Genomic DNA, 14937 nt, shown 5'->3' with positions numbered 1-14937 from the left:
ACTGTCATTCTCTGGAGAGGGCCTAAAAGTGGAATTAATCATCGATCATGCCCACCTGATGAAGCCTCCATAAACATCTATCAACTATGGGGATCAGAGAGGTTCTGCGTTGGTGAGCAAGAATGTATCCACATGCCGGGAGGGTGGTGCACCCAAACTCCACAGGCGTCTGTGCTCAGGACCCTTCTGGACCTCACCCTATGTATCTCTTCATCTGGCTACTCCTTCATAACCTTTAACATCCTGTGTAATATTAGTAAACGAATAATCTAGATAGTAAACTTCCTGAGTTCTGTGAGCCACTCTAGCAAATTAACAGAACCTGAGGAAGGGGTCATAGAAACCTCTAATTTTTAGCCTGCTGGTCAGAAACACAGGTATAACAACCTGGACCTGTGACTGGTGTCTGAAGGGGGTAGGTAGGCGGCAGTATTGTGGGACTAAGCCCTTCACATGTGAGATATGATGCTAACTCCAAGTAGAAAATGGCACTACTGAATTGTCGGAGACTCAGGTGGTATCACAGAATTGCCACATATCTAACGTCAAAAGTGCTCTGAGTATGACCAGCAAGGAGAAAGAGTTCTAGACAATATTTGATTAGATAAAAGGCAAAACATTTGGGACTTTCATCTTAACTGAAAATCAGGGAAGAGAACACTTTAATTAAACTATCAAATCTTCAATAAGTAGTATTTATTTCCCAAAATCAGACTTTTCTAAGTTTGTCAAATAGAATCCTGAAAGGTATCAATAAAACTAGAAGCCTTGGTTAAGGACCTTGATGGTCTTATCATACCCATCACTGTTTTTATTTCACAGGTCACAGAACAAAACTATTAGACACTTTTTAAAGCTTAACGTATGCTTTTTCCTATGAAACAGAAATCTTTCAACCTCAGCACTGAGATTTTGGGTCTGATAACGCTTTGTCGTCGGGTGTTATCCTGTGCAATGTAGCATTCTTGGCTTCACACTATATGCCAGTTGCGTCCCCCACTTGTAACAACCAAAAACGTCTCCAGACATTGTCACCCCTGGTTGAGAACCACTGTTAAGAATTATTGAAACAGAAAGTGAAATAAATATTACAGAATTAAATGCAAATTTGAAGAAAAATCCCACATCTCAAAAATCTCACACATCTTCAGTTACTTTTACTTAGACACCATCAGTATTTTACTTACATTTAAATAAAAGTATGTATTTATTCAAAACTAATTTTAAGATAGTAGGAAACAATCTTAAGATACGTCTCTTTTTGGGGATAGTATTTTCATTTCTTCTGCTTGACTAGGACTTTATGACACTTTTGAGATCTCAGCGTGTTTTCAGTATTCAGCCAACCTAAGGACAGAATGTAGTTTTGTTTTGTTTTTTTTTCTCTCAAACTAACTGGTTGTTTTGGCCTATTTACAAATAAATAGACCAGGACCACATGTCGGTGGTGGGGGGGGATTTACCAGGACAAAATTTCAAATACAGTCATAAAAATGAAAGACATTGCTCATACTTTGTATTTGAAGTTTCTTTTACTGATAAATATGCCTACCTGTCTTTAGAATGTGAATAAAAACACAGATACATGCCAGAGTCTAGACCATCCTTTTTAAACAACTTGCTGCTTGAGACTGTCTTTTTCTTTTTTTTTAAGAATGAGAATTTTTTTTAATTTTATTTTTGGCTGCATTGGGTCTTTGTTGCTGTGCGCGGGCTTTCTCTAGTTGCGGCGAGCAGGGGCTACTCTTCGTTGCGGTGCGCGGGCTTCTCACTGTGGTGGCTCCTCTTGTTGCGGAGCACGGGCTCTAGGCGCGCGGGCTCAGTACTTTCGGCTTGCAGGCTTACTTGCTCAGCGGCATGTGGGATCTTCCCGGACCAGGGATCGAACCCATGTTCCCTGCACTGGCAGGTGAATTCTTAACCACTGCACCACCAACGAAGTCCTTGAGACTGTCTTAAACTCAAATTATTCCTAACACAACAAAAGTATAACTTATTTAGAAGTTAACTTTATCAAGGTACTCTATTATTTTATCAATAAAAATCTAGCAAAAAAAACGAAGGAACAAATCATAGCTTAATAAATGAGGGAGACAGAAAACTACAGATAGCAATAAACAAATGGAAAGATGCTGGCATAAAATAAAAGAAAGCAAATTAAAATGAGATACCATTTTTCATCTATCAGATTTTCAGACTTAAAAGGCTAATTATGTTCAGTGCTGATACTGGACAGGTAACTTTGATACACTGTTTCTATAGGCATATGTTGAAACAAAAAAGATTTCTGAAGGCCAGATAATAATGCACATAAAGTCCAACCCATAAATCCCATTCTTGCATCTGTGCCAACATAATTATGCTCACTTAAGCATTGTTTTAACTGTAAACAATCTTTAAGACCATCAAAGTGAACAGATTAAATGAATTACAATACAGCCAAAATGATGGAATACTATGCAACCCAAAAAAATGATGTGTTCCAATAAGAGATACACGAATTGTAGAAGTATGATATATTTTTAAAAAGAATTAACATATATACACATATACGCATAGAAAAATTCTATTAAGAATATACATGAAACAGGTTAACAACAGTCTAGTTTGATTTTTCTTTTTTCCTGAGAGCACTTTTGTAATAAAAAACTTTTAAAACTAGACAGGCTTATCTAAAGGAGTATTAATTTCCATAATCTTTGTACATGAGTTTTTTCATATTATGGGCACAATAATAATTATTTAATTTATGTGATCCATTAAACTCAAAATGCAGTTATTCTCACCAAACTTCTTGTTAACCAATATGGAGATGTGAATTTTAAAAGCATATATATATTCTCCATATTTAAGATACTTTTAGAAACACTAAAAGTTCTACAAGTATTTATATTTACCACCTGTCCATATACTCACCTAATATCAATATTTTGGAATTTTTTAAAGTGGCCAAATCCTAGCTGTGGCATTCACTTCTGCCATATGCTAGAGCAACTAAGATAGCAAAACCAAATGCCACAGACAATACTTACAAGAAAAGTGGATGACAAGGTAACAAGGTATTATCCTCATGAACCCTCTAATATGAACAGTTAGGACAAGATTAGAGAGGTATTAATAGCTATACAGGAGCAAGAGAAAGACAACCTGTCTTACAACAGCTTATTAACAGGAAAACCCAGGGTTCACCAACAGTCTTCACTGGGGAAAAAAGAAAACCAGGCCACATTCTATCTACATTTAAGATTACTCCTTGCAGAAATACTCTTAATGTGCAAAGGCCCTAGAAAAGGCGGACTAGTCTCCACTTAAAGAACCACTGTGAGAAAATAAATACCCACAATCTCAAAAGTTACCCTGGAGTCCTCATGAATAATATCCCTAAAATAAGACCAGAATAAAACTATCTCCAGAAATATTAAATTCACTTTACCACAAACAATTCTGAATAGAAATATTTTGTTGTTAATAAAAAAGCTACCTCACCCGCCTTCCCAGCAGTACACAACAGTGCAAAAATTACAAATACACCTGTAAGACCTCTTACATATCTCAAATTTCAAATCCTTCTATAATATGTAGTTTCTCGTTTCATCACCTGTAAATATTATCACCTATCTCCCAATACTGCAAAGGTAAGATTTTGGGGTGACAGAATAACAAATCCAAGATGCACGTATTAAAGAGGCTTACACATTCCACCTATAAAATACATACATCAGTTCATCACCTATATGCTTCATATGTATACTGCAAAATTACAATTACTGAAAGGTTTCAGCATTTAGGGTCACCAGAAAATGATCAAAATCACAAATGTTAGGGTACATCAAGTCACCTACCTTACTGACCCTTTCAATAAATATCCCCTAACATAGTTTTTCTTAAACCACAAACCACCACACCCAACCTCCCCATACTTGCCACAATCCCTCCCCCAGGAAACCACCTGTGGTGTCAGTGCCTAGAAGGTCACATTATACCGTAGCACAAGGAAAGGAGGGGTGGACAGGTATGTGGGATCTGGCTTAGGTAAGCAGCATGAAAGTCTTAGAATTTACAAAAATAACAGCAGTAATAGATTCCTACCAAATGCATAGCTTCAAATTCTAAGTAGTTTTGTAACGATTCTAAGATAGCTACAGTAAACAGGAAAGATGTGAGAAGACAACTGAACAAGTGACAAGTGGTATAAAGTACTGGTTATGGGAGAAGTTGAAGTCAGAATGGCTGAGTTTAAGTCCCAATTCTGTCACTCACCAGCTGCACAATCAAAATTATTTAAGTTCTGCAAGCCTCAGTATCCTTATTTTTAAAAAGGAGACACCTACTTCAAAGAATAGTAGTGAAGATTAAATTAGGGTAGGCATACGAAACATTTGATAGTGTCTGGCACAAAAGAATCGTTCATTAAAAGTCTGCCTTTTAGGGGGCTTCCCTGGTGGCGCAGTGGTTGAGAATCTGCCTGCTAATGCAGGGGACATGGGTTCGAGCCCTGGTCTGGGAGGATCCCACATGCCGCGGAGCAACTGGGCCCGTGAGCCACAATTACTGAGCCTGCGCGTCTGGAGCTTGTGCTCCGCAACAAGAGAGGCCGCGATAGTGAGAGGCCTGCGCACCGCAATGAAGAGTGGCCCCCGCTTGCCACAACTAGAGAAAGCCCTCGCACAGAAACGAAGACCCAACACAGCAAAAATAAATAAATAAATAAAAATATAACCCTTATGTTAAAAAAAAAAAAAAGTTTGCCTTTTAGGAAGAAAAAAACCCGATAACCCAAAACAGGAGTTCTTATGTGAAAATCCTAGTCCCTTAAAGATTTCTGATTCACCACTTTACAATCAATCAAAGACTCTAACTAGGTAGAAGTACTCACAAGCACCACATACAACAAAAAATAACATTAGGAGAATAAGATTTAAAAGAGTCAAAATACTCAAGAGGCTCCACCCCCTGCAGGGAGCCCAGACAAATCATAGGGAGATAGTACAAGTACAGGTACGCACGTCTGAGACAGTCTAAGTCAGACCTGGCTACAGGAAAGAAGGAAACGATAATAGCTGAAGCAAAGTTTTGGCAAGTAAAATGAACAGCTAGCTCAGTCACAAGCATAAAGAAGCCTGATGAGATTAGGGAACTCTTGGACCTGAAAACAGATCACTGTTACTCGTCAGTATGTTTTCATTCTTAGGATTTCATTTCAGTAAGCTGCAAAAACTTTTAAGTATCAAAACTGGTATTAAATACATGTTATTTTTACTATGAATTTTTATTTTTTATATCACAGTATATAAACAAGGCATCTAAGATTTGCTGAGTGCCAGCTATTTCACAAAAACTCTGCGACCTAAGTGTTGTTATTCATATTTTCAGCTGGGGAACAGAGGAAAAGAGGGCATAGGTGACTAACTTGTTCCATCATGGTCATTCAAATAGGTTACAATGAAACTTGAATTTTAAGGACAGCCTGCTAACCTAGAGTCAAGCAGATTATAAGCAGAGAGACAACAGAGATACCTTGACATACACAGCTCCAAGTGTGTCTTCACTCTACAATAAAGCTATCCCCCTCACCCCACCCCAACAAAGTCAAACTGGTAAGTGGTAACAAAAAAGCCCTACTTGAACTACCACACATATGGCACTTTTAAAAGCAATGGGTCACTATTACTATTATTTTACATTTTTACTAACTGAGACTTAAATTAGCTCTTACACACTATACAGTCAATGGTGTATGTTCTCAATAATATTCAATCTATTTTGGTAGGAATGGAGTTCGGAGGGTGGTTACAAGAAGTGCCAAACCCAGGCAGCCTGATATACGAAAAGGATCACTGTGGGTGAAACCACAGAGAACAAAGATGAGCAACTGAACACATCTGAAGGCCTAGCAAAAATGAAGATCTAAAACACATTTCTCACATTCATCAGGTATTTTAAAGTACAGTGCTTTCACAGGCATATGTATTAAATGAAGTAACAGCCAATGTTCTCCCCTTCAACTGTCTATACTCTGTTTTAGTAAGTGATTTAAGTTTTTTTGCTATTGATACTGATTTAGGTAGACAGACACAAACATACACACACACTCACTCACTCCCCCACCCACCCACCAACCCCCCAATAATAAACTCCCATATCAGAAAGGTAAAAGACCTACAGTCCACAGAACAGAACAGAGGGAAACCACTGTAAATTCTGGACCATAAATTCCTCATCTTCTTACTAATAAGATGTTTTGAAGCCACATGAAGTTGGTGACAGGCTTCCAGTAATAGTCCATAAGCATTATGAACTCCAATTTATTGGCAGGCACAAAGAGATCTCTGGATATAGATAAAAAGGCACACATGTAGGTAACACTAAGACAGACACTCTGGGAACCGCTTTGTGGCTCTCATGAGTTAGTGGTAACACTGACTGGTCTCTCTCATCCAAGTACAGACAAGTGATTCTCAATTTTTTTACTGTCTCCAAAGCACTAACCTATGTAACATACTCCCAAGAGGTAACATCTTCACCATCAGCAGATATTTAACGACAACCACTGTGCCTGTGCCCCACCCTTTACCACTGTTACTGCAATACCATCCCTGGTAACTACTGCCACAACACAGACTCCCACAGGCTTCTGAAATGGAAGGAAACTTGGAAATCATCTTTTATAAGCTCCTCATTGAGTACCTGAGGGAAGTGTGGCCCACAGTAATTTAAGTGACTTACTGGAGACTAAAATAGTAGCTATGGGGAGGAGGGGGTTGTCACTATGCACAAGTCACAGCGTTAAGCACTTATAAAGTATAAACTCAGTGAACCCCCATAACATCCTTTGAGATGGATTTACTTTATTTCCCATATCTTACGATAAGGAAATTAAGGCACAGAGAAGTCGGCCTTGGTGACAGAGTAACTAAGTGGTAGAGCTGGGAATTCAAACCCAGGTCTGTCTTGTGCTCTCGTGACTCTCCAACCAGATTAAGTACCTCAGACTTGTTTCATGAGCCAAATGCACTCTATTTATGCCCAACACACAGACAATTCTAACTTTTACGCTCTCCCAAATTTTAGTATCTATAGCTACATATTTTCATTTATTCAAGTCCTCACAAAAGCTGAGGCAACTACATGGTATAAGCCCCATTTCTGAAGTGAGGAAACAAGCTCACCAATTATTTGTCCTAATTCACACAGCTAATTCTGACAAGCTAATTTCAGAATCAAGCCATGCTCCTTCCCAGAATGACGTTACCACACGCTAACTCTCATGAAATTAGAGGACTAGCCAACTACTAGTAAAAACTGGACTGAACATGGAAAATATGAACTCACCTGCACACCAAAAATATTGACGATTTGAATTTAATTCCAGTCAGAAAACAGAGTTGACACATCTAGCTTCCAGTGCATCACACAGTAGATTTTGTACAGCATACATGACACATCAGATTTACAGGTTTGATGTGATGAAACAAATGAAAACTACAATTTTCTTCATGTTCCTATCTTAACCACTGCAGTTACTAAAATATTTAGATGCAAAAGGGCAACCATTTAACTAATATCTACTCAAAATCCACTGTGCTTCCTCTGTGTACCACTGTGATAATGATACATGATAGGAATTTAGATGGCACATGGGTAATTCATATTAATATTTTAGTATTTACAGATTTTAAAATGACATAGAAAAATATAACTAATGCAACAAGCCACTGGTTTCAGACCTCCTTATTTCTCACAAGACTAAGAGGAAGAAATTAACATGTTGATTATACTTCTGGGGAGGGGTCAAATGAGGGCTTAATCTCTATCTGTAGTATTCTTCCATCTTAAAAAAATCTGAAGAAAAGTAAACTGACCTCAAAAAGAGCATTAAGTAAATAATTATACAGATACTACAAGGATGTGGCAAAAAATCCCAAAGGCAGTATGTGAAACTGACATTTTAGAAATAATGTTCCAGTGTTCGATACTATGTTAGACAAAACAAAATTCCCTCCCTAAAGAAAGCCACAGAAGGATCTAACAGTCACATGGACTTAAGAAGATTTTATTTATAATAATGCAGATCTCAGTTGTTGATTACTACTACTTTTTAAGTAACTTTTATTTTCTTAGTAGTATTTCAAAATTGCTGAACACAAAGAGTTTGAAACTGCAGGGAGAAAAAAAAGTAGACTCAATATAAGCATTATCAACACAATAACAATTACTATTTATTGAGTAAATAAATAATGTTAACACTGTTTATGAAGCAGTGTATTTCCGTGTACTACATACTCATGCTATGAAGTACTATTATTATTCCCTTTTATAGATAAGGAAACTAACTTAACAGGGACTGACTTAAAAAGTTCTCTAAGGGACTTCCCTGGTGGCGCAGTGGTTAAGAGTCCGCCTGCCAATGCAGGGGACACGGGTTCGAGCCCTGGTCCAGGAAGATCCCACATGCCACGGAGCAACTAAGTCCGCGAGCCACAACTACTGAGCCCGCGCGCCGCAACTACTGAAGCCCGCGCGCCTAGAGCCTGTGCTCCGCAACAAGAGAAGCCACTGCAATGAGAAGCCCGCACACCACAACAAAGAGTAGCCCCACTCACCACAACTAGAGAAAGCCTGCATGCAGCAACAAAGACCCAACGCAGCCAAAAATAAATTAAAAAAAAAAAAAAGAAAAAGTTCTCCTAAATAGTGTAATTCTGAGAGGATGGCAGAGGTGCTACAATTTTTCATCTCTCCAAAACCCCTTATATCAAACGTAACTAGACAGCAAACCCAAAACCAATAAGCAAAAACATTTACAACAAAACTCCCTGACAAGGTTATCTCACAAACCCCAAAATGTAAGTTAATGAGGAAATACTTATGGTCACATGACCTGTACCATTATCAGAATCTGTACAAGAGAAAACAGAAGTCGTAGTGAACAGGAAGGGCCTACAAATAGGAGAACCACAAAATAGCCAACAGGTGTTCACAAGAAATCATGGCAGGTCAATGTGAGAACAGTAGCTGAAACTGAGATAGGTTTTGCCCACTCAGAGTAATAAGTGAAGAGAAAGGACGTCCAATGAGGGCTGAAAGGGACAAAGTCTTGCTTCATGAGCCCTTGAAAGTGACCCACCAGAGCTCCCGTCCAGAGGAGACCCCAAAGACAAGAGAAACAGACAACAGAGATGAAAGAAAGACAAGGTCCAAATAAAAGTATTGATAGAACAGAGCCTAGAAATTTCAGAAAGAACGCTCCATATTCCAACACTTCACAAAAATAATGAGCAAACTCTGTGAAGTTAGGACAGCTACTCTGAACCATGCCTCCTCCTCAAAGTGCAGAAAAACTATTCTCACATAAAAACACAAAACAGAAAAGTATCAAGGTCAAATCTAATATGAAATTGTTGTAAGAAAAAAGGAGAATAAGGAGCAAAATAACATCCCTCAAGACAGCAAAGGGAAGCTAGAAAGACTTGCTCAGAAACAGATCAAAACCTTACACTATTTTCAAAATGAGCTAAACACATTGAGAAAAATGATACAAGTCAGAATTAGAGAAACTCAGAAAACGAAGCAATAGAATACAGCAAAGAATCAGAAAAGAAAGAATTACTTCAGGAAATAAAAGACTAAACTAGAAAGCACACAAGAACAAACGATCACAACACACAACGCAGTAAGAATCCTTCAAAAGAGGAAATTTTAAAAAATCAAAATGGAATTAAATTTTAAATTTCACTTTAAAAGACACCGTTAAGAGAATAAAAAGACAAGCCACACAGTGGTAGCAAGTATTTGCAAACCACATTAATAAAGAATTTGTATCCGTAACATATAAAGAACTCTCAAAACCCAATAACAAATCAAACAACCCCATTTTAACATGGGCAAAAATGTGAAGAATCAATTTACTGAAGGAGATATACAAACAGCAAATAAACACATGAAAAGATGCTCAACATCATTAGTCATGAGGCAAATACAAATTAAAACCACTATACAATAGGCACCTATTAGAATATCTAAAGTGAGAAAGACTGACCGTACTAAGTGTTGGAAAGGATGTGGAGAAACCGATCTCAACTCCCATGATACTGGTGGAAAAGCAAATTGACACAATCACTCAAGAAAACAGTTCAGTACTTTCTAAAGTTAAACATACACATACCGTATGATCCAACCATTCCACTCCTGGATGGATTTTTACCCAAGAAAAAAAGAATGCATACAAAGACACATGCACAATGTTCACAGGAGCTTTGTTTAATAAAGAAAACCTGGGGCTTCCGGGGTGGCACAGTGGTTAAAAATCCACCTGCCAATGCAGGGGACACGGGTTCGAGCCCTGGTCCGGGAAGATCCCACATGCCGCGGAGCAACTAAACCCATGCGCCACAACTACTGAGCCTGCGCTCTAGAGCCCGCAAGCCACAACTGCTGAGCCCGTGTGCCACAACTACTGAAGCCCGCACGTCTAGAGCCCGTGCTCTGCAACAAGAGAAGCCACCGCAATGAGAAGCCCGTGCACCGCAAAGAAGAGTAGCCCCCGCTCACCGCAACTAGAGAAAGCCTGTGAGCAGCAATGAAGACCCAATGCAGCCAAAAATAAATAAATAAAATAAATTAAAAAAAAAAAAAAACTGGAAATAACCCAAATGCCCATCAACCAGTGAGTGAAGCAAGAACTGTAGGATATCCATGTAATGAATACAACTCAGAAATAAAAAGGAATGAATTGTTGATTTCTGAACAACGTGGATCAATCTCAAATTATGTGGAGTAAAAAAAGGCAGACAAAGAATATACTGTATGATTCCATTTATATAAAATTCCAGAACATGCTAACTAATCTACAGTGACAAAAAGCAGATCTTTAGCTGCCTGAGGAGAGGAGAGGAGAGCACACACAGGGAGGGGAGATTACAAAGGGCATGAGGAAACTTCTGCGAGTACTGGATATATTCTCAATCTGGAGTGTGGTGATAGTTTCATAAGGGTAGATGTCAAAATTTACCAAACTATATATTTTCAGTAAACGAAGCTTACTGTTTTCAATAAATGAAGTTTTTTAAAATAAGCATTATTAAGTAAAGCTATTTTCTAAAAACAGAAATGAGGAAAAAAACCCAGGAATTCTTACCTTAAGAAACTCATCCATCCTAAAACATCAAAAAGATCTGAACTGCTATCTTTTAGATTTTCGTTCTTGTATTTACAGTCTTAGAAGTTAGACAAAGCTCAGTTTAGCCATAAATGATGACAGAAACTGCAAATTTCAGTATCAAAAGTTAAGGCATGCCCAAGTTGATTTAAAAAAACAAAAAACCAACAAAGGCTAAATAAAGCTAAATGTAAAAACACCAGCTGTTTGAATCATAAATTAAAAAATATTTTCCAAACTCCATAAAGAATCTAACACCACCAATCATTTTAATACAAAATACTCTCAGTAAATGTACAAAGACCTAAAGATTTGGGTGGGGTGGGAGGGGTGGACATGGATGGGACAACTGATGACCTTTTTAAGTCCTCTCTCAGGACAAATAATTGTCCAGAAAAATCAGGTTGAATTTCCCTAGCCACTTACTGATCCAGTCAAACAGGATATTAAAGAGCTTTCTTGTAGAAACTTTCAACTGTTTATACATTTACAGCCAAAGTATTTTACCAAAAAGGGACGGCAGTTTGTACACACCTGGTAAGAGGTGTTAAGTATTTAACTCCAAATAATCTTGTTTATCAAAACTATGAAGTAAAATACTTTTCCTCTTGATACTGTAGAGAGGTATAAGTTTGGACCAACTAGCAATCAGTATAAATACAAATTAGTTATTCTGCATCAATTTTTTTAAATCAAGATGTTCTAAGAGACTATAATTCAGAGGCAAGAGTTACCTTTCTTTCCTGAAGCGTTCCATTTTTTAAAAGCACTAAATAGAAACTTAAGATTGAACACATCACAGTCACATTCCTAAGGTGACTGGTAATTTTAATAAGCACCAAGGAGTTTCAGCTTGTCTGCATGACCATTAAGGAGGGTTGTTGTTTTTTTCCTTTCTAAAATCAGGCCAGTTATTAGAAGGCTACGCTGCAACCATAAGCAAATCTTGTGAGAAATGAACATTTGCTAATAAAGCCAAAGAAAGTATACATCATTTGCTGAAGCTTACACTCTTTTATTAGGCCTCAAAAAGAATTTTAAAACTAGGCATGAAGTAAAGGAGCCAAAAGAAAGCCCACTTTTTAAAACTACCCCCCAAAAAAACCTCTCCCCTTCCTGTTCCCTGCCTCCTACATAAAGACTACAAGGCACCAAATCTGCACTGCTCTCTACAAATAAAGTTAGCCTGAGTGTGAAAACAACTCCTGCCAAACAACTACACACACAACAATGAACTGAAATGTTCCTCTGAAAACAGTGCTAACTTCATAGTATAAGTTTCAGATTCACAGCATTTGGAAACAAGCCTAATAAAATGCTGAGCGTATGTTAACAAGTTAGCTATCTGTTAACAAGTTAGCTATCCTAGAAAGTTTACAGGACAGTAAAGACTGTAGCATCTGGAATTTGTCAGATAATCATCCTGAGTGCTCAAGAGAATAAATATGTGACACTTCAAGCACCCACATACATAAATATGACAACAAAAGGTTGCAAACAGGACAATATGAGAAAATATCACCAATAAAAGAATTTGAAACAGAATCAAAGCCACAAAATTCTGGAAATAAGCCTGTTTGTTATGGCCAAAAAACAGTCATAATGGAACATGCATTCTTCTTTTTCTCTGGCTCTTCTAGACTAACACATTCTAAATGCGCAGAAGCATAAAGAAAATTTTAACAAAGTTTTAAAATTCGTTACTGGCCACATACAAAGTAAATAAAGCATATACACTTAGTAAATACTTTAAATTACTGGAGCTTGTGCAGTTTAGACAGATGGAGTATTCAGTGCTTCTGAAATACACTCCTGTCCCTGTCCTGAGCAATTCTGAAGGATACACAGATCTATAACAACGATTACATGTTTTCAACTCACATTGTTTCTCCAGTCTTGGCTACATGACAAAGAAACTGATCCAGGACCGGACAAACTTCCTTTTTCCCCCTCTTCTCAAAATCTAGATAAGGGAAGAAAAAAAAGTTATTAGTATTTCTAAAAGTCCACCAACCATTTCCAATGCCTTCTAACAACAAACTTTCCTCCCAGTCCTTCCTCATATTAAGCAGCAATTTAAAAAAAATTTTTTTTAATTTAAAAAAGCCTCTCAACGAAATATCCACCTCTTACTCTCCAATTTCAAACGTCACTCTTCACAGGTAACGAGACCCCTCCTAAAGCGGGCACTCAACTTCGCCACAAACCAGCCCTAACGCAGTGCTTCTCAAAGTGTGGTCCGGGGGGAACACCAGGACCACATTCATCTCAGAGACCGGCTAAAATACAAACCCCAGATCCCGACCCCACAGACTGTTTATTTACGTGAAGTTCATAAATCTGCGTTTTAAGAAAACACCAGCTCCCTCTCGTAGCCGTCCCCCAATGATCCTGGGTATCAAAGCCTAATTCTCAGAACGCTGAAATCAGGCTCTCCTAAGTTTGAGAACCACTGTTCTCAAGCCTGTTGCTTGGAAGGCGACCACCTGAGAAGGAGGGCGCGTGGAAAGATGACTTCAGAAGCCCCGAAAAAGGCTCCCTGAGACACTTGAAAGTTGCTTTGCCGCCCCCTCTCCTCCCCCCACCCCGAAACCTTTCACTTTTCTTCTCCCCCCCGTGGCCCGGCGTGCGGGGGCCTGATGGAGAACGAAGCCAGCCTGGAAGGGAGCTGCGGGCCCAAGACCCGTGCCCCGGGAGTGGGAGAGGGACCGGGGCCCCCGCGAGAGCTTCCCGGCTCCCCTCCCCCAGCCCAGACGCCGGCGGCCGACACAAAGCCCAGAGCGGGGCGGGAGGGAGCTGCCCACGGGGCTCCCCGCCCCCGGGGAAGCGGGAGGGGGATGGGAGCCGGGGAAGCGCGCCCTCCCCCACCAGCCCGGCCCGACCCCGCGAAACCACTTGCCCCGAAGGGAGATAGGACCGCGGAGGGTGAGGAGGAAGGGAGAGGGGGCAGCTACCCCCACCTTTCAGCGCCTCCTGCAGCCTCTCGACGTCCATGGCTTCCCGGAGTCCCTCGCAGCCTCCGCCTCCTTCCGCGGGTCTCCTGGGGACCGGAAAGCCTCCCCCCACCCCCCCGACGCCCTCCCCCTCCCTCGCACACACTCCGGCACGCAGGCGACCGGGGGGGGCACCGAAGGGAGCCGGGGGAAGCGAGCGAGAGAGCGAGACCGAGAGAGCGAGCACCTCCCCAAGCCGCTACCACCAGCCCTCCAACATGGCGCCCGGCACGTCATCGCGCGCACGCTCCCCGCCGCCGTCCTCGCGCCCGCGGCGCGCCCAGACCCGGAGCCCGAGAGCGCGTGCGCGGCGAGGCGTGTGGCCCCCGGCAGTCCCCCGCAGTTCCCCGCAGACCCGGCAGGGCCGGCCGCCCCGCCTCTCCCCGGGGATGGCCCTAGCTACCTGCGCCGACCTGAAGACGGAGTGGTGTAGGCAGGGGGGTGGGACGCAGACCCCCTGGATGTGAGTCCCTGCCGTTTGCTAGCTGTGTGACCTTGAGCAATTTACTGAGCCTCTCTGAGCCTCACTTTCCCCATCTGTACGATGAAAGCACTAGTATGGACCACCCTATAAGGTGGCTGCGAAAATCAAGTGAGAGTGTGTACACTTGGCGGTCAGAGTACGCATTTAAAAAGCACTCAGTATTACTAGTAATCGGAGAAAAAATACCTCCTTGCCTGAATCCAAAGCTCGTCGATGACCCACTCTTGAAGAGAAGCAATGCACACAGCAAAGGGATGAAAAGCTTAGGCAATGGAACCAGCTGGATTTAAAGCCCAACTCAA

At 40.4% G+C, this 14937-nt stretch overlaps 1 protein-coding gene across 1 annotated transcript in view; it reads right to left on the bottom strand.

Moving 5' to 3' along the window:
• PPP4R2 (protein phosphatase 4 regulatory subunit 2) overlaps positions 1-14368 on the bottom strand; it is a 55100-nt gene extending 40732 nt beyond the window's left edge. Inside the window, exons 1-2 of the mRNA XM_059940194.1 lie at positions 14119-14368; positions 13040-13121 (exon numbers count right to left, since the gene is read on the bottom strand). Coding sequence (XP_059796177.1) covers positions 13040-13121; positions 14119-14152 — 116 coding nt within the window. The 5' untranslated portion in view covers positions 14153-14368. The remainder of the gene's footprint in view (positions 1-13039; positions 13122-14118) is intronic.
• Positions 14369-14937: the final 569 nt, after the last annotated feature.

This window comes from Balaenoptera ricei, chromosome 11 (assembly GCF_028023285.1).
Source record: "Balaenoptera ricei isolate mBalRic1 chromosome 11, mBalRic1.hap2, whole genome shotgun sequence".
NCBI lineage: Eukaryota > Metazoa > Chordata > Mammalia > Artiodactyla > Balaenopteridae > Balaenoptera > Balaenoptera ricei.
This window is presented reverse-complemented; position numbering and strand designations above follow the sequence as displayed.